The sequence below is a fragment of the Scomber japonicus genome, chromosome 6 (assembly GCF_027409825.1).
Source record: "Scomber japonicus isolate fScoJap1 chromosome 6, fScoJap1.pri, whole genome shotgun sequence".
Lineage (NCBI taxonomy): Eukaryota > Metazoa > Chordata > Actinopteri > Scombriformes > Scombridae > Scomber > Scomber japonicus.
Window position 1 is genome coordinate 5,583,744 of NC_070583.1, and position 20,889 is coordinate 5,604,632.

General features: G+C 38.5%; 2 protein-coding genes across 4 annotated transcripts in view; one reads left to right on the forward strand and one right to left on the reverse strand.

Annotated features, from left to right (window-relative positions):
- Nucleotides 1-118: 118 nt before the first annotated feature.
- si:ch1073-145m9.1 (CDP-diacylglycerol--inositol 3-phosphatidyltransferase) lies at nucleotides 119-5,215 on the reverse strand. The gene is made up of 6 exons (XM_053320882.1): nucleotides 4,937-5,215; nucleotides 4,395-4,490; nucleotides 4,103-4,215; nucleotides 1,816-1,939; nucleotides 1,540-1,712; nucleotides 119-1,465 (listed from the first exon to the last, which is right to left on the reverse strand). Exons 1-6 carry the CDS (start codon nucleotides 4,974-4,976, stop codon nucleotides 1,400-1,402), a joined length of 612 nt encoding a protein of 203 aa, XP_053176857.1. The 5' UTR covers nucleotides 4,977-5,215; the 3' UTR covers nucleotides 119-1,399.
- A 1,619-nt stretch (nucleotides 5,216-6,834) lies between these two features.
- Nucleotides 6,835-20,889, forward strand: part of usp32 (ubiquitin specific peptidase 32) — a 60,980-nt gene continuing 46,925 nt past the window's right edge. For all 3 annotated transcript variants that reach the window (XM_053321152.1, XM_053321153.1, XM_053321154.1), the window contains exon 1: nucleotides 6,835-6,985. In XM_053321152.1, coding sequence (XP_053177127.1) covers nucleotides 6,928-6,985 — 58 coding nt within the window. In that variant the 5' untranslated portion in view covers nucleotides 6,835-6,927. The remainder of the gene's footprint in view (nucleotides 6,986-20,889) is intronic.

Consider the following 20,889-nt stretch of genomic DNA (forward strand, 5'->3'; position numbering starts at 1 on the left):
TGTCTTTTTTTAATGTTTGTATATAGTACTACAGAGTGAGCCTTTTTTCTTCATAATTGCTTTGTTTAAGTTTGAGGTCTTTTTTTAAACATTACAAAATTACCAAATATTCAACCATTTTTAAAATGGTTTTTGCAACAGGTATACAGCTGAGAGATGCACATTTAGCCTGTTTTTTTCTTTAACACAAACATAATTCCCTGCATGTAAGATAACACTTCAAATTCCACTATAGATCATTATTAATCACTATCTGAACATTTACTAAATGACTTATAGAACACTATAATGTAGCTGTAAGCAGATGTGTTTATTTCATTGTCAACTGTATAAAATCTCTTTATAAAAGTACATTAACCCTCCTGTTGTCCTCTGCTCCATTTTGACCCATGAGGACAATTCAAGACTGAGGTATAATTTCATCTAAATGAGGCCTGTTAATTAATTTCCAAACATAAGTTGAAATGACTTTTGTTAAAAAGGTCTAACACCTCATTTCTACCATATCCTTAGGTTACACAATCAACAGGAAAACAGCAGGAGGGTTAATAAAGTTCAAATCTGCTTACAGCTACATTCAACTGTGTTAAAAAGTGTGCAGTGTTAACCTGTATACGAGTTTTACACTGGCTTCCTGTACAACAGAGGTAAAGCATCATTATATGTGTGTATAATAAATCAAGCTTTCCCTTTAGTGCAAACATTTCTCTCATTTCTAACTGTCATGCTGACTTATCTAAAGTGCTTACATGACATCTCTATTCCAGTAAATAGACAGTGCCATTGTGTTCCCTTTAACTAACAAAAATAAATCTGTGTATTCTTGTGTTCCCTTTAGTTGGAGTTAGTTGGAGCATTGAATGATGCTGTGGTAGCATCAGTGCTCTGTTACACAGTGTTTTATATTGAGGTGGAAGCAAAGCGAGGAAAAGAAAGAGACTCTATGTACTGGTTAAGTTTACTGAGTGTCCTCGAGGCTCCACAGGGGATACAACACCTCTCATCACATCATCATCTTATTTATTCATTCATCATTCATCAGATTTTTCTTATGTTTCACCTTATGTGCAATTATCCAATTTCCAACGCAATATTTTAGTATGATGCTATCTGTTTATTTGTATATGTGTATATTTGATAGGTGTGTATGGTGTATATTTGCATATATAATGTAATTTTAAGCTGCTATGAATGAAGTGATCTCTAGTTTGGGGATTATTAATGTTTCATTCATTCATGCTGTTACAACACAGTCTGACAGCAGCAGAGGGGAGATGAGCCTTACCTTGTATCTCAGCAGCAGCCATACACAAAAATCAATCATGTCTATTGATTTAGTTTGTTTTTTTTGTTTGTTTTTTAAACTGAGGCGAGATCAGGAAATAATTGCGTATGGATTTCAGTTCTTCTTCTCTTCAGGCTCGTCACCGGTGAGGAATCCAACGTGTGTCCATATACACCACATCTGGAAAGACACATTTAATGCATTTAAAGCACTTTAACTTAAAAAAAAATGTTTATGATGATCACATGTCGTACCTCTACTGTCAGAGCCAGCAGACGACCTACAGCCAGCAGCATGGTCCCTGGAGCCTCAATCCAGAGTGGCAGATAGAACCAGCGGGACAGTAAACCTCGCTGGTAGCCGTACAGCCACAGAGGGAGGCAGTGGAGCCCGCTCACCACCCACGTGCCCAGGGGTGTCCGAAACCCTGAGAACAACACACACACACACACACACGCACGAAGCTCAAGTCAACTAGCAGGATTTATCTGGAGCTGTACATTATATACAAACATCTACAGACACATTACCGTTGGCCATGATGGCTCGTATGAGAGCAGGGCTGCTGGTGAAGCTGTCCTTCCAACGGTCACCTCGAGTGTTGTGGTTACACACAAACACACACCACTCTAGTGCGGACACCAGCCAACCCCACTACACACACACACACACACACACACACAAACACACACAACACACACACACACACACACACACACACACACACACACACACACACACACACACACACACACACACACACACACACACACAGGACAACACAAAAGAGACAGTTACTTTACTGTGAGTAAGAATAACCTCCCTTAGCAAAAAGTACGGTAGTTTATTCAAGTGTACTATGAGTATACTTATTTTATACTAAATCTGAGGCAGTATACTTGAAGTTTACTTTTTATATACTATATTTTATATACTTAAGAATAGTATAGTGAAGTATACTTTGCTTATACTGAAAAGTATAAAGAAAAGTCTAAGACTAAGTACATTAATACTAAGACTTACACTTATACTTTAATACTAAGGCTTATACTTGTACTTTAGTATACTTTTTACTTCTTCCTGCCACAAAGTACTAATACCTAGTATATCTTGATCCAAGTACAGAATAAGGTGAAGTCATTGACTCGTGCTTACATTTCATTTAACAGAATAAAAGCTTTGAGGTATTACCCCTGTTATAAACTTATATGTTCAACATCATATAGTATAGAACTAGTACAATGGCTCTATATAGAAGAGTGTACTTGTGCTATACTTTAAGTATACTTCAATAAACTAAAATGTGGACTATAAGTATATACCTAGTACACTAGTAGTATATAGATGAGTGTTCTTGTTGTATACTTGAAAGTGTACTTTTGTAAACTCAAAATGACCTTATAAAGTAAACTTAAAGTATACTTTTATAAACTTAAAAATGTTCCAATTTAGTCCGAAGAGGTATTAAATTAGTAAACTTTCTAGTACACTACAAGTACATGGTCCGTAGTATACTTGCTATACTTCTACTTACACTCAAGCTTACTTAATAAAATGAACTTCAAGTATACTACTTTTTGTTAAGGGCTCCTTGATGTTAGAATGTAGGAATGCTTTAACATCTGGATGATGTGCTTTAGTAAAAAGTTATGTGTATGCAGCACATTGTTCCAGAAGGTGTTTGGTTTAGGTTTATTTTAGTGATGTTCAGTTGGACTCATGTTTTAAAGCTCAGCCATGAGATCCTCCAGGGAATCCTACAAGTGCCAAACATTGTGTTTAAAGGTCAGTTTGAGTCACTCTGCCACTCGATTAAGGTTATTTATTCATCGTTCAAACAATCCTTTCATTGTTCATCTTTCATCAATGTTTCTCCTGCAGTCATGTGCAGGGTGGCGGGTCACAGCGCTCCTGTTATAACACGGCTTGATAACATTGTTTACAGTGGACAAAGTGGAACATTAAAAGCTCCAGAAAGTGACTCACAGCCTTGGGAATATTCATGCTTTGTCATGATATTCTGTTTGACTCTCCTTCTACTCCACATGTTCAGCGTGGAACACACTGTGACACAAAGCAGAAAAAATGAGAATCAGCTCTCTCTCTCTATTTAAACTGGTTGAAAATGAATGTTTAAAGCCTCCCTCAAGTCAAAAAGGTGTTTTTCATGAATGTTACTTCAGGCAGAGGTTTGAGCTTCACTGTGCAGAATGATGCATGTGCAGAGTTTGACATTAGAAGATTGTTTTCATATTCATCTAATGGAAAATCTGATTTTCAGAGATGAGCAGGATTTATGACATCACAATTAGTTTGGAGCCAATTGCAGGTCAGTAACTTACATAAATATGAAGCCTAAACTTTTGAAATGAATGAATGAATGAATAATATTTGTGTTTTTATAGATTGTGGCATGTTTAATGAGGGAAGAGGAGGAGATGTAATTGAATTTGATTTGTGGGAAAACCTGCTCTGACAAACAGTTCTGACAATCATTTTTATATAGCAGTCATTTGCAAGTATGTATATAAATATATGTGTACAAATACATATTTATTAGAATATATTTAATAATATATTTGTATATTTATTATTCCCAAATGATTGGTTATATGAGTGTGTTAAAATCATCATATTAGGTGTAAATGTTGACATGTTGACAGCATAGTGGTTTTTTTTGGTATAAAGAGCATGACTCCACATGACTCCATCCTGACTGCTGTTAAGATATGATAACAAGCTTTATTGTTATTGCACACCGAGATACAATGATGATATGTGTGTGTGTGTGTGTGTGTGTGTGCATAGCCATCAGACCTCATACAGCCGGCTCCACAGCATGCCTCTGCTCAGGTTGTCCACCACTACATCCAGCCAGGCCCCAAATCTGGAGGTCTGTCCCAGCCTCCTCGCCACCCAGCCGTCCACTCCTGCACAGAGGACATCATTACTGAAGAGATATGAAGCTGGAACTCTGATGTATAATATTACAATAACATCACTATCAACATTTCACTCAGAGCAGTGACACCTATGCCACATCATTTAAAAAAATATCAACATGAACATGATCCTGCAGGTAAAATAACATGATCAGATGTTTCATTACCATCAAGAGCTGTGGAGAGAGAGTAAAGAGGAACAAACACTGCTGGTGTTTCAAAGGTAGCCCAAGCAGCAAACACAAGGCCAATGCGAAAGTATCCTGAAAAATAAAAAATAAAATTCAACAAACTCAGTAGATCAACCACGTGACATAACTTTAGAAGTCAATAAGATAAAACTTTATTGATCAGACACAGTGGCGAAAATGCATCGCTACAGCAGCTCAAAAACATAGTGATATGAGAAAAAACCCATATGTTTACAACAATAAAATTAAAAACAAAAAAGTACCTTTAAGTGTAATTATAACATACATACAACAATAAAATTATAAAACAATTAGGTTTTTATCTCATCAATGTGAGAGTTTGGTCACCTTCATCTGATCATATAACAGTTATAGCCTATCACATAATAGCCAAGTCAAGTTATTTTTTTTAAATCATAATAAATTACACGTCTTATATATATATATATATATATATATATATATATAAACAGACACTCTTGTACATACTTTAAAAGTTAATGTGCAATATTCCTCACCAATAATATTGGGCCAGTAAAGCAGAACTTTGACTGCCATCTTCAGTCAATGATTAACCATGCTGCGAGCTTCATCCCGGAACATAATGATGCAACATGTTTAATAAGCAGAATAACACAGCTATCAACACAAGATCATCAATGTGTCCATATGTCTCATGAATATATTCCTGGTTAAATCCTCGTGGTGTGTCAGCCAGCTGTTATCTGTCGGAGCTTTAAATGAAGAGCGCTGTGATCACTGTCATGTTGACAGACTGGCGTAGTGACGCTGCGTTTTCTTCTTGGCTTTAATGGCGGGAAGCAACCAGCGTTAAAGGTGCATTACCGCCACCTGCTATGTAGGAGTGTACCTTATTTGTTTTAGGACAGAGAGGAAGAATAGGGTGGATTAGGCCGGGCAATGTGGGACAACGACTAATGTGGGACAACTAAACTCCAGTGCATTTATCTCTTTTTCTATTCAATTCTAGTTTTTTAACTTATCTGACAAGAAAGAAAAAAATGTTTTGTTAGATAAGGCTGCTTAGTATAAATCAAAGTATTTCTAGGCCTAAAAACTAGTGTCCCACATTACAATATTTCCTTTTGAGTACAATGTCTAAAAATTGTCCTCTGATTTAACAAGGAAACATCTTGGAGATTTCATAATGATATTAGGTGTTGACTGGATTTATATGTAAATATGGTAAACAAGTCAGAATTGCAAAAAGTGTCCCACATTACCATAATCTACCCCACCCCAAATGATCTTTATTAACTTAAAGTTTCTCAAACACAACTTTATATTTTCCTTCCTCGTGCTAAATACATTCGCACCAAACTCCAGTCTAAAACCAGGGCATTTAATAATACCATGCTTATGAGGGGAAATGCATTAAAATAAGAATTCTCTCTGATTGACAATATTTTGTTAACTCTGAGGAGTTGATTTAGACGCTCATCTCCTATATGTCCCATATGTTTTTAGGAATATTGCATAAATGGCTCAAATAAACTAGTAGAAATGTATCAAATGTATCCTTCCTGTATTTGGGTGGATTAGGGTAATGTGGGACACTAGCATATCTGACTTATTTACCATGTTTACATCCAGTACAGTAAATTATATCAACTAATATCATTATGAAATCCCCAAGATGTTTCGTTATTAAATCAGAAGACATTTTTTAGATATTGTACTCAAAAGGAAAATGGCACATAGCCTAGAAATACTTTGATTTATACCAAGCAGCCTTATCTAACAAAACATTCTGAAATGTGCACACCCATATTTGGTCATTTAATTTAGTAGGCCTACAATTTTTTTTTCTTTCTTTGTCAGATAAGTTAAAAAACTAGTAGTCTCTATGTTGACAGTTAGCTTTAAAAGAATTGAATAGAAAAAGAGATAAATGCACTGTGGCTTAGTTGTTCCACATTAGTCAATGTCCCACATTGCCCTAATCCACCCTAAATGCCGAAGTGAAGTACAACCAGTAAATAACTCACTATTAGCGTTAGATAAAGTGAAATTAACTGGAGGCTACGTGCATGTGAATCAAACCTTCATATTATAAACTTTAAAGTACAGTTTCCTTGCTTACAGGAAGGTTATGTAGCGGAGCGGCCACAAGGTGGCGCCACTCACACTGCTTTCCAGCTTCACACACGCACACACTGACAGCTGTGTATGACTGCGCATGATGCCTCAAAATGTATTTAGGTAGTTTGCAAAACAGTGGGGATTTTTATAGAATAAACCGATATCAAAATAAAACGCTTCCCTCTGTCATGTCGGTGGTGTTTACAAGCGTTTCAAAGCGCTGATCAACTGACCTGTGGAGTCAGATCATGTGACAGACTGGAGGCGTCGCTGAACACATTCACCCGTTCACCACATACACACACACACACACTGTACCGTTTCACAACAAACGGATAGGGAGACGCGTCTGAAGAACTCCGCTGTTAACGTTTATTTCCTTACATCGCAATGAAATGAGGGGAGCATGGGGGCCAAAGAGTCGAGGATAGGATTCCTGTCGTATGACGAGGCCGTCAAGAGAGGTAAGCCGAAAAGCAACTGGCTAAATCCAGCTAGCTTTAGCCAGCTGTCTGATTTTAGGCTAAGAGCGGCTCGCCTGAACCGCCAGTTAATATCGCTGTGTTTAATTGGCTTTGCTTAGTAGACAAGATAGGTGCATGTAAAATAAACAGGCACGTCCTTTACATAATTGTTAAGACAAATTCTTCAATTCGGCACATATAATATTAACAGAGCAGCACCGGTTTGAAGTTAAATAATAGCTATGTCAGTGTTCTCCGCAGCTGCCGTCCCCGTAAACACTCGACGCTGGGCTGCAGTAGGAAGCGTTTCCTTTTCATTTAAGTTGATAGAAATTGTGCTTAAAAGCAAATTTCGTGGATTTTAACGCGTCCCGAATTGGATAATACATTTGTTGCGATAAATAAATGACGTTGGGTGATATTTCATATGCTTAGCCTTTGCTTGTAAGCGTGGTCACGTTGAATTGACAGCTTTTTGAACTGTGTTTGGCGTGTCGCTCTCTCCATAGCTACGAAAAGCGTTGTTTGCGGGGCTGCTGTCGGCTATAGCGGGGGAGGGATGGGCTGGCTTGACAGTATTTACCCAAACGGTAGTACGGGCAGCTTTGAATGTGCGCTAACTTCTTCAGCTGCCACTACAATATGCCCCGTAGCTCCTGTCACTTCGGCTAGCTGAGTAATGTCTGCGCCGCTACTAGCTGTCCACTTAGTTGTTTTTTAGTAAGCTAGGCAGTTAGCTGGCTTGCTACAGAGAGTAATGCCTGCAGACTGTTTGTTTTAGCCTTCGTCTGGCGGATTTCAAGCCTCGCCATGTGATGTGGGCTAACGTTAATCGTCAGTGTTTGTGCTAGAGGACTTTCAGGTTGCCCCTGCTCAACTGAACACACATGAGCTAGCTGTGTTAGTCAGGGGACAACAACAAACAGATGTGCTTTACATTGCTGCTGCTACATTATTATTCATATGATTTGTTGCTGGGGATTGCCATTGGTTGATCTTTTATTTATAGTCCAAGGCCTGTATCTACTGCAACGTCAGTGAATGTATCTCAGCCTCATTGCTGACAGATCAGGTGAAAATGAGCATAGATAAAAGAAGGGAAAACACACATCTGAACAAACCTTTTGAAATTGAAGAGTTCTACAGGCGGAAGCACATTTTCTACACTGCTGCAGTTCTCCCCAAGTTCTCTGAAGCGGTGTATGGTTCTTCTGTTTTCATCTGTTTGATTGGGTGTTATGTTGTTGCATGTGTTTTCACTGATCTCGCCTCACTTGAATAGCTGCCATCCTACCTTATCCCCCCCACCCCCCCCCCCCCTTACAGAGCTACAATGGAAATTAGCTTTTAGTTTTATTGCGTTTTTATGCTTGACAATTTAATAGTGTGTCAGGATTGAGCAACTAAAGTGTTTCGCGCATTTATATCGCTTGTCAAATCTTTTTTTTTTTATCCGTAGAGCTGTCAATCTATCTGGTTAATAGTGTTGTAATTGCAACATATGTTTGTCAGTGTGTGAGGTCAGGTGTGTGTGAGCGTTTATCAGAAAACACACACACACACACACACACACACACACATACACACAGATCTTATTCCTGATGGCCATATTGCTGCACTTTACTCCCTGAATTGCCAGCAGCTTAACTTGGTCCATAATAACACATTCATTCAGCACAGTGTCATAACTTAACCAGGGTCCAACAGGGGACAGGGGACGTTGGACCGGACTCACCGGTCCTTTAGTCTCATGCTGTAATGTGAGTTATTATCACCCAGATGACTATATATATATGACTGTATTTTGATCAAACATTGACCTATTGTGGCTTAAATGGCACCTTTCCAATATCAACTCCTCGAGTGGCGGTTTGGACATTCCTCAAGCTGATTGCCATTCCCACTCTGATCACATGCGACCCCACACACACTCACACTTACACACACATACAGTGGAATTAACCAGCCATCCAGCCTTATCTGACCAGTCACATGGCAGCATTCCTAATTTCCAGAGCGGGGCCCTGCTGCAGCAGAAAATACGCGGTCGGTTTTTATGGAAGCTCTCTAGCAGGACACCACCAGCAGCACCAGCAGCAGTAGCTTGATGGTCAGGAAGCATCCCATCAGAGAGGCGAGGCTTTGATGTGCTCCTGTAGCTCGCTCGCTCATTCGTGCTTCCTCCAAGACTAATTTTGCCAGTTGATTATGTGCACTTTTACAGCTTCTAACCACAGCCCAGTGTGTGTGTATTAGTGCATAAAGTGTGTATAGAAATATGAATGTCCACTAGAGAAAATAGGTCACCTAAATACCTGATCCACAAATGTTTGCAGTGTTATTTGTGCACATTTTTGTAAGTGTGAGGAATAAATAAAGTTGAAGTAGACATGAGATGGGGGAGATTGACCAATTTGGAGTCATAGTACAAGACATTTATATGACCTGGTAGAAGGCATAGAGGACATTTCAGCGCTGGCAGGATAAAAGAGGATAGGTAGCCAGTCAGAGCAGGGATCCAACACACATATATTGTAAGGGGCCGAATCAAGAGGCGAACAGGTGAAAGTCCTCTTAATTTTTCCCATAGTGTGTGTGTTAAGTTACTAGATGATTGAACATTTACTTGAATGAGCACAAAACTGTCAAAGCTCATCACTGATTTGTAAAATTAGCATTTGTAAAGAGAAAAAACTCATGTGAAAAGAAGCAAAAGGCTCATAACTCAAGCAAGAAACCCAGATTGTATCGCTGCAATCAACATTAATTGATTATTTGCATATTTTAGATGATTTGTGATTATTGTGCTGATTTATTTCACATACTTTTTGTGTCTATAAAATGTCAGATAATAAGATAAGATAAGATTTCTTCACAATCTCTCACAGCCAGAAGTAGTATTTAAAGATCATTTGCTGTATCTCTCTCTAGTTTTCTTTTTTGAATGGGCTGATCAGTGACTTGAGTAATTATTTAACTTCTACAAGCAAGTGTTGAAATGCTGATGTTGCTCTGTATTTCCTTCAACATAACTAACTCAACAGGAAGCTTTATAATCTATGCAGTGTTGTGAAATAATCCAGAAGGCTTGTGTGACATTAAAGTTAATGTTTAAAGTAATCTCAGTTTTAAAAAACAAACAAAATAAAAAAACAGTATAATTAACTAGTGAGAAAAGAATATATCCAGCTGACTGTAACAGAGAATATGTGCTAATGATGTGATCTTGCCAGAGGTGGTGACTCACCTCTGGTCTGTGCTGGATCTAAAGCCATATCTGAGCTTGTGGATTGTGTTGCATTTTTGTAAGAACACCTGACTGTTCTGATGTTGTATGTCACTGGTCAGCTGTTACTAAACCCAGCTCTTCCATGTGAACACGCTCTCTGAGATCCATTAAAATGTGTGTTGATAGACAGGTTTGGAGACAGTTTGTCTCTGATGATCGCCAGTATTAAGCTGGACAACTCAAACATAGTCTGATTATGTTGACCTTTCTTTTGTTAGACAGTGTGTGTAAATGTGTGCATAGAGTAGAATACATGTTTAATCAGAGTAGAGCCAGATTGATATATCAGTCAGCCCATATTGGCCTATAACAGATATATCTTGTATCGGTATCAGCATATGTTGTCCAATATGCACCAATATTTTTTTTAAAGTACATGTTTTATTATTTATAGGTATTTATCAAATTCACAGTGATTCATTTTATACCATAAAGTTTATACTTCAACTATAAAATATCCTGCTTCCTTTATCACAAGTGTTTGATAACCACATTACAAAAAATGTGCATTTTATGTCTATATTCTGTGTGTATAAGATTATTGGACCATATGTTGATATTGGATTTTTTAAAATTTTAGTATCAGTATCAGCCCCAAAAATCCAGTATCAGTTTGGCCCTAAATCAGAGATCACCTTTCTAGCTACATGACATAGCCTGGTCCTGAAAACAGTCAGATTATGTACATACACAGTACAGTAATACATGTTGTAATATTCCTTTAAGTCCTTTATCATTCCCTGGAAGACTTTGCTGAGCTGTTAACCTTTGTGGTTGACCGCCACATCATTGAGTAATGTGACTTTTCTGTGATACAAGCTACCAGTCACCTGAGAAGTGCTGGTTCCTGTGTTTGTGCTGGACGTCAGCAGGTCTTATCAGCAATGCTCACACACCGCTGCTTTGCATGTTCAGCTCATGCTGCCTGATCTGTGGACGCAGGTTAGTCTGCTGCTGCTGCTGCTGCTGCTGCTGCTGCTGCTGCTGCTGCTACTGCTGCTGCTGCTGCTGCTACTGCCTCACTGGTTCCCAGTAAGCTGTTTGCTAATGGAAACATAGGCAGGCTGTTTAGATTGTTGCAGTTTGCATAGCAGCTGACTGTATCTCAATAGTATATTTTTAGTTGAGGCTGAGATAGCAGACACGCTTTCTAGGATACAGGTGAACTCCTTATTGATTAGCTGCAGATACACTGTGTGTGTTTATGTAACATGTTGGTGGTCAATGGTCAAAAACCTTATAGTTACATCAATTATTTACATAAGAAAGCACTTTGCCAGATTACTGTAATCTTTATTTGTTTCACTGATTGATGACTAATGTTCTATATATTTAACAGTTAAGTTTGTCTAAGCCTGTGTTAACAAAGGTGCACAATAAAGGTGTGTCATCGTTTCTCTCTGTGCAACCAAATGTTGCAAAATGGCCTAGACTCATCTAGAATGAAGAATACTGAGCTGACTCAACAGCTTTCAAGTAGAGGCTCCACATTCATATTTTAATCTCATTAAATGTCATCATGTAGTACATGTGATCACCAGGTCCAGGTCTGATCTGGTGTATATTCACCTGCAGCTACACACTGCACATTTAGGATGGACTTAATATGCTGTGTTTTTACAGAAGTGTAGCGCCCCTCCCTGCATTATTATGCTATTATATTATTTGTTGCAGGCTAAAATACAGAGGAAATACTTTATCATTTGTTATTGAGGATTTAATGTGGCTCAGAACTGCCACCTTTTTTTATCCCACTTGAGTTCATCATTTATTAAACTTATCTGAATCACTTCTAATACACTGAAGGTTAACTTTAGACTATAAATACTTGAATTTCAACTTGCATTATAGAACTTGTATCACTTTTATGTACGTACACGCCTTTGCTAAACAAGTTCACACAAAACAGACCGGTGTGTGACGTCACTGCTTAACAACAATAAAAGAAATATGATGACTTGTTGTAATTCATAACAAGGTGCTTTTATTGTAGGGACTTGTCATAAACTGAGCTGTGGTCACCACTGTATGACATCTTCTCTGCTACTGTCCATTTAAATACACCTCCTCTTTACTTCTGTTCTGAACATGAGGGGAAATCATGTCTGTAATGTCACACGGTGTTGGGAAATGCTCCATGAACATAATATCCTGTCTCTAGCCTCAATAAATGATATGATTTCATATGTTATAATCAGTATAGTTTTAGCTCACTCTCACATGTATGATCCAAGTTTGATTCATAAGTCATAAGTCGATAATGAGCCTGTGACTCCTAGTGTTAAAAGAAGAACCAATGTATCACTCTGAGAGTTTTTGGTCAGATAGGACCCTGAACCTTATATATAAAGTGTGTTACAGTTGTACTCTGAAGTTGCATCAACAGTGTGAACGTTGTTGTAATATCCTGTTTATTAGAAGTTCTGTCTTATTTATGTCTCAGTCGTAAACACAGTACTGTCCAACTTCTACCTGTGGACATGTTGCTCTGATTTTTGTATGTGCAAAACACAGCAAAATGCATTTTTATCAGCTGGTATTGCTATCAGTGGATAATCTGACTTCTAAACTGGAATGATTTAAACTCAGGTGTGACGTCATTCCCTGCTCCGACTTCCAACTTCTAAATGGAATGCAGCATAACTCCTGTTGTATTTTTCACACTCCAATTATATTGCTGCAGTTATTGTATATCAATATAATCCATTACTTGTTTTGGCTATAAAGTGGTGAAACATGTCAATCACCATTTCCCAAAGCCCAACACACAACTGCAAACATCAATCAATCAATCAATCAATCTTTATTTATATAGTGCCAAATCACAACAAAGTCATCTGAAGGCACTTTACATATAGAGCAGGTCTAGACTACCCTTTTTATTGAATTTAAAGAGACCCAACATTCCCACATGAGTAAGCACTTGGTGACAGCAGCAAGGAAAAACTCCCTTTTTTTATTCTGAACAACAGTCCACCTGCTAAACATATTCAGTGTGTTACATAAAGGACTTTCAAACACAGAAAATCTTCACGTGTGAGAAGTTAGAATCAGAGAATTTGGAAATTGGCCTGCTCTCAGTGTCGCTGATGAAGCAGCAGGGCCGGCTGAGCTCGGCTTATTTCATAAGACAGAAAACATGGAGTCGCAGCGGGGAAGCTCTGCTGGTCGCTGCTCTGCTGGTCGCTGCTCGGCTGGCAAGCTCATTTAACAAGGTGGTTCAAGACTGAGAGCATGCTGTGTGTGTGTGTGTCTGTGTGTGTGTGTGTGTGTGTGTGTGTGTGTGTGTACAGTGCTGAGAGAGAGAGATAGAGGGAAAGGATGCTGCAGTGTGAATCTACAACAACTGTGTGTTGATCCCAGGCTCTGTGTGTGTGTGTGTGTGTGTGTGTGTGTGTGTGTGTGAGAAAGCGTGCTGGGGGCAGTCGTCAGGAATCAGATCCATTGTTTGCTGTGAATTGAATGGTAGCCATTGCAGTTAATGCAGCCCACTGTCACAGAATACAGCCATTGCATCACAGCATCACAATACACAGTGTGTTCTCCATCATGTGCACTGCTTTGTTTTACCCCCCACCCCCCCTTTCTCCTCATTGGTCCGTCTAATTGTAACAATTTAGCTGTTATCTGGCGGTCCCTGCAGCATAGTGCAACAATTATTCCCCCTAATTCACAAACGACACAATTAGTTTATTTACTCAGCGTTATCTTAAACAGTGAAACCAGGGTCACGTGAGGGTGTGAGACAAGAAACGACAGCCAGCACACATTCTACTTGAATGACATTTAAACTTGTCATGGTAATGAGAAACTGTTGGAATTGTGAAATCATTAGTTTTGTCTGATTGGAGGATTATTTAGCTGCTGGATTCTATAGAAAAGTTTACATTATTGTGTGTGTGTGTGTGTGTGTGTGTGTATAGTTAAGATCCTGATTTCTGTGATGCCACCTTTGAGTGACTACAAGAAGAAAAGGGCTATACCGTACTTTTTTAACAATACTTAATGTTGTTAAAGGCATTTTCTTGTTCAGACACAGGTGTGTTTTATGTTAATGTATTTAATGTCTTACTTGCTTAATTCAGAGAGGACAGGACATTTACAGAGAGAGACAATGCTCAGTTAAAGATGTTATGCTAAATGGACTGTACTTATACAGTGATTTTCTAGTCTTTCAACCATGCAAAACATTCATTGGTGCAGCCATCAGGAGCAATGAGGGGTTCAGTGTCTTGCCCAAGGACACATGGACATGTGGACTGGAGGAGCCAGGAATCAAACTGCTGATCTTCCGATTAGTGGACGACCTTTTCCACAGAACACACAGACAGGCTGCATCACTGAATTAGTTTTAACTTTGTGTTTCGCTGTTGAAATCTTTATTAATGATCTTTGTGAGCACGAGTGACGCCTCTGTTTCTCACTGTGGATCCAAACCCAAAATCAATTTGATCATTTGAGTAATGAAACAGGAAGTGCTTCTCCCTGTTTTATTATGTTTGACACACTCAAGCACAGAATGACATGATGTTAAAGTCCCCATCCACTCAAAAATGTGTTGTGCTTACAGTTACTTGACTCAGATGTCTGAGCTTCATGTAGAGGATGATGTATCTGTGCTCACCTGAACTCTGACTGTAAGAATGCATATGTATATGTAAGCAGTCGGTCATGGCCCATATATACAACCTCTCCACAAATAATGATAATACTAATATAAGTGTATTTGTATTGCACCTTTCATACAGTAAATGCAGCTCAAAGTGCTTTACAAGAAAAAGAACATACAGTACATACACCAGGTACTTCTCATAAAAGGAACATCAAGCAATGTTGAAAAAACAAAAAGAAAAAGGAAAGAAATAAAAACGTTAATGTAATATCAGATGGAAGTTAGGACTCTCATCTAATTCTCATATATTTGCTGATACTGTATGTAAAGAGTTTCTTTGGTTATTCTGAATGAAAAGAGAAAAGAATGAGGGAGAGCAGGTCTGATTCTTGCTGTGCATACACATTGATTTATTCATTTATTCATCTGTTATTATAATGAATCTCTTTTGCCCCAGCTGCATTGTGAAGGGAGTAGTAGTTTTTATAGACTGACTGATATGAGAAGAACCTCATTGGTCACATAAAGCTCTACAAACATACTTTCACAGAGTGTAAAGTGATATTTATGCATGAGGGATGATAACAGGCATGTAATCTGTACATGTTTGACTTTAAAAGGCATAGCTACCACGCACTGGTGTACCTGATTAATTCTGCCTTTCAGTCAAAACTACTCTCAATGCTTCTGTCTGCACAACGTATGTGATGGGGTATCGTTTCCATAGTGACGGCTGCTTTCTGTACTTCCATTCTAGCTGATGGCTTCTCAATTTGTAATTTGTAGTGTCTTAACATATGAACAAGGACAGTGATAATTAGTTACTTGCTACAGTTTGATTTCTAGTATTGGTGAAATGGGGAAAACGAAAAAGAAAAGGGTCGAGGCTCTTTTCCTCCATCCAAAACTTAGCTGTTTACATCAGCTGATAGTTTGTTGACTTGATCAGCTGTCTTTGATCCGAGTTGATTGGCTGTTGAAACAGGTGATGTGCCTACAGCTGCAACATTTCTTGCATTGTTCTACAATGGTGTCATCTCATTTGGAATCTATGGTCTGCACTGAGCCTCAAATCTTTCTAGATGTTCAGACAGCGCCCCCCCCCCCCCCTATTTGACAGAGCCCCCCTCAGGATGTGTTCGCTGGTCCTTGTGGTTTTAGCAGTGTCTGCTGAGGTCTGGATTGTTGAGTTAGAGTTTGAACCAGACACATCACAAATGTATACTGAACTATCTGAATCCAGATGTTTCATAATGTGGATCAAATGCAATAATATGACATGAATTCAAATAATACCCATAGCAAACTAGAGCTGTATTGATTGATTGAATATTATGGATGATGAGTTGATTAACAGGAAATGAACAGGTGATATTTTTTGATAATGGATCAATCCTTTAAATTATTTTTCAAGAAAAAAATCATTTAACACATAATAGTTCCAGGTTGCTTTTCTTTTTCTTACATGAGTAGTGTTGCTACTAACAATTATTCTGTACTGATTCATATTTTATTAGTTAATCATTTAATATATGAAATGTTGTGAAAAATTGAGAAAAAGTGGCAGTAAACATTTCTCAATGTCTAAAGTGTTACATAGATGATATTCAACTCACTGTCATATGACAAGGCAAAGCAGCAAACATTGACACATTGATTGATATAGAGATGAATCTTTACTTCAGACAGTGTGTGCTGGCTCTGATGCCTTCACACAGGTTTGAGGACAGCAGTGATCTATCTTGTCTGGTGTAGCCTCCTTCTTCCTCCAGTGGAGCTTCACTGATGGACTGGCTGCTCTGGATGAAATGTCAGCAGGCTGTCTATTAACCTGTGTGTCAGTGTGGAGACTGACTGAGCTCAGGGTGAAACACACAGTGTGGATAATTAGCCCCTTCAACCCAGCCCCTTGACTACTGCTTATCTTTGATCCTCACACATAGGAGAGTAATGTGTAATCCAGTATACTGATGTGTTTAATGCACTTCACTTACATTAAGATAAGATAGTAATAAAGGAAAGTATAATATGTTAATGTGCTTTAATGGAGATGAATGGAAACCAAATGTGTTGCTTAGTTAAGAGAGAAGCATCAGTTAATTTCATTATTTCATTGTATGGATTTTATAACAGGTAGATTGTTAATGGATCACTGACATTTAAACAGATTGGCACAGAGTTTCCTTTAATATTCAAGCTCTAAATAGCAGTGAAGCTCATTTCAGACTTTAGACTAGTAAAGTAAAAGTCTTGCATGTCTTCTTCATGTTAAGACAAAATGAGAAGAAATCATACGTTTATATCCAGATAGCCATGGTGTCAATTTCTAGAAGTGATTTATTCCTCCATGATTTGTTCATTGGCCTTTTTCACATTATGTTTTGATTGATAAACCACTTTCACACCTCAGCCAAGAGTAAAACTTGTTTTCCTTGATTTTTTGTTTTTTTTTTCTATCCAAATTTCCGGCATTTCTACATTTGTGTTTTTTTTTTAATCCACAAAATCAAGAATGTGCATTAAAAACAGGTGCTCAGTGATACAGATGTTATTTATAGTTTCCTAGAAAATGGTGTTTTAGAGGGGAAAAAATATTAATTTCTTTCCTGACATATCTGCCAAAATATTAAAAAGTGAACAATTCTTATAACCTAAGTTTATGAAATCAACTAGTTTGTTTTGTTCAACCAAATCTCTAAAATCTAATATGTTCAGTTTATTATAATACATTAGGGGGAAAATGTTTTTTTTTGCTTAAGAAATGACTTGAACAATAGACCAGCTAACTGATGGATCAACTCATCATTTCAGCTGTAACACTTAATACAATGAATCAAACGGCAACCAGGACTTATTAATACACACACAGAGCAGTTTAAAGCTGTCATATGTGTTGCTGTATAACAGATGAGATTTAACAGCACACAATCAGCATTTGAGAGTAAGGGGAGATACACAGGAAGCTCCTACCACGCCTCAACAATTAATGTGAATATTATCCAAATTGCAATATGGCCAAGTGCAATATCCAGATTGCTGCAGCTCCACTCTGTGTCACAGCACACTACTCTAAATGAAGCATTGTTGTTGCTGCAGAGATGCTCCAGCCTGCAGTTATTAGGGAACATGTTTGTGATTCATATCTCAATGGCAGTATTTGTCAAATGAATGTCAGTTTCAGCTCTTCCTCCCTGCTTACATGGCACACGAGGGTATCTGTACTGTGTGCTGCTGGAGCTTTGCGCGCTGTGCTGCTGATCCATGTGTGTGATTGGCCACCCACAGGGCTGCTAAAGCCTGTGATTCAGCACTTCCCCACTAATCAGTTCCACCCCCTGATCGGGTGGCTTACGTCTCTCACAGATGAGATGGATTTAAAGTCAGGTATTTATAATTCAGGGTCTTAACAACACCCTGCTATGAAGAGGTGGGCACTCTTTATTCTGATATCACATGAATTTAACAAGGGGTACTTCCTTTTTAGAGTGATGCTCTGTTTTTCAGGAAAGCCCTGATCCAATGCTCACACTGTTATGAGCGCTCACTCCTGTGTTACCACGGTGATGTGTTGGCTGTCAGAGCAGCTGTCTGCTATAATGAAGGAAGGGGAAATCCTGCTTTTTCATAGAGTTATCCTGTCTGTAAGGAGATACAACTGGCAACCTCAAGATTCTCCACTTAAGCACTTTGACCATATGTTGTGTTTTTTGGGGGGGTGTACATTATATTGTTCTGGCTCATTATCAGTGTATCAGCTGATTTTCTTATAACTTTAACCCAGTGTGATTGTTAAAAGTCACACATAATGGCTTTGGACAGGATTCGGGCAGCAGCCTCTCTTGATCTCCAGGGGACCAGCTGCTGAACTTGAAATGTAATTTTTCAACCGACGACAGCATTTTAGAGGCGGTGTCCATCTGCATATTGTAATAATGTGCAATAATGTGCAGTATTGCTTCAATAGACAAGATTATCTTTAATTCAGAGCAGCTTACATCATTACATTGTGGATTTCATTCATAGAACACTGATTGGGCCTTTTTAGTTATCCATTTTAATAACAAGACCAGGTCTAAAGCTTGTATATAACTGGATTATGTTTGGTCAGTGTGTGGAGCTGTGGCCAGCTTGTTACAAGGATAATCAGTGTTAATGTCTATAGCAGGGGTGTCAAACTCATTTTAGTTCAAGGGTTACATACAGCTCAAGTAGGTGAGACCAGTAAAATTATTGCATAATAACCTACATATAATAGATTATATATATCATACATACTATAAGTTTACTATAATAAACTATGTAGGGGTACCTTGGTAAGAGACAGTGATAAAAATGTGTCCAAGTCCCCCAAGGAAAGATTTGTCCTTCACATCTGAATCATGTTGGAAGTCAGATATCTCAAACTGGATGTTCACAGGCAGATCAGAAGCCTTGCCTGAAAAGTGAAAATAAGTGAGAATAGTGGTTTGTTTTATAGGAAAAACTGCAATTTCATACTTTGCAAAGTTATCCATTCGGTCAATTTGGGCACCTTGGCGGATCAGTTCTGGCCAGCAAGCCTTATGTTTGACTCCTGGTGTCATAGAGTGTGAATTCCTGGATATTAAATATTCATCTGCACCCACGTGCTCTCTCCCAGCGTCTCCACTCTCTTAACATCTCACGTGCTCTCTCAGCTCTGCCTGAACGCTCGCTCCAGTTGGCACAGCGTATTATATATAAATGTGCTGCAAAACCAGACAATCACAGACTGGGAGGAAGCAGCCTTATTAGCTTGCTATCCAATCAGGCTGCTGACTGACAGACAGTAGGGTTATAGGGTTGGTCCTTATTCCACACAGTTTCCTGTCCTGTGGGCTCTCTGTGAACATCACAAGCTAACACATTGTTATTTTGAATGACTTTTCTCCACTTATCTGACCAGAATCATTCTCCTGCCCTCTTTAAGCTGCTCTGTATCAGCCTGCCTGATGATGGAAAAGCTTCTTTTGACTTTGACTCAGACTTTTCTAATTTGTTCTTGATTAGCTTTTTTTTTTTTTTTACACCCTGGGAGCCGTTTCCAGACACATCACTCATTCCCTGTAATTCAATTCCCTCTCTGTAGCTATATGAGCAATATCCCCTCTTCTTCTTGTTTATGCAAGACTTTTTTAATAACCACATAACTGTTGTCATTTGTCTTTAGAGAAGCCAGAGCGGTATCACACTGATGTTGAAACCTGGAAGTAATGTTTTTATCACTGACCACAGAGGAGATTGTGCAAATCACATGACGCTTGATGTGATATGACTTAAGAGATATATTTGTTTTGCAGTGCAGTTCCATATTGAGGAATTCACCATTCACCACAGTCACTGGACAGTCTTCTCAAAATCATCCATTCATCCAACTGTTTTAATTCAGTCAAAATTTAGAGGGGGGGCGGGGGGCAAATGAAAGGAGAGGTTTGAATGTTTGACCCCTACAGTGAGGGGGTGTCTCTGTTATGCTTTGGGGAGCATTCTTCTGACTTGGTTGGATCCACTTAGAGTAAAGAGTCACTGCAAATCAATACCACGTAGTGATTACTTTTATCTTATGATGAGATATTTCTATCCTGATGGGAGTGGTCTCTTCCAGGATTAAACTGCCTCCATACATAGTGCATGAGGGCTCACTGAGTGGTTTGATGAGTGTCAAGATGTGAATCAGATGCTGGAGCTTTCATAGTCACAGCATTTCAAACTAACTGAACACCTATGGGAGATTTTGAGAGTATTGTGTTTGACACCACCATCATCTAAACACTAAATGACAGTAATATGTTTAAGAAGAACAGTGTTGATCCCAAGCAGGAGTTTCCTATATTATATGTATTAAGCTTTCCACTATGTTGTCCTCTCTTCATTTCTCTCATTGGTGTGTAATTGCATCTAATTCAAGTTGTTAATGCACTTACAAACATGCAGCCTCCAGCAGTTAAGAGCACATCTTATTTTCACAGCTCATTCGCTTCAATC

Excerpts from the sequence above, each read along its gene's own strand:
- si:ch1073-145m9.1 (XM_053320882.1), bottom strand. The coding sequence starts at position 4,976 with ATGGCAGTCAAAGTTCTGCTTTACTGGCCCAATATTATTG. Across the intron at positions 4,491-4,936 it reads TTACTGGCCCAATATTATTG|GATACTTTCGCATTGGCCTT; the intron begins GTGAGGAATATT and ends TTTATTTTTCAG. Across the intron at positions 1,466-1,539 it reads TGCTGGCTCTGACAGTAGAG|ATGTGGTGTATATGGACACA; the intron begins GTACGACATGTG and ends GTGTCTTTCCAG.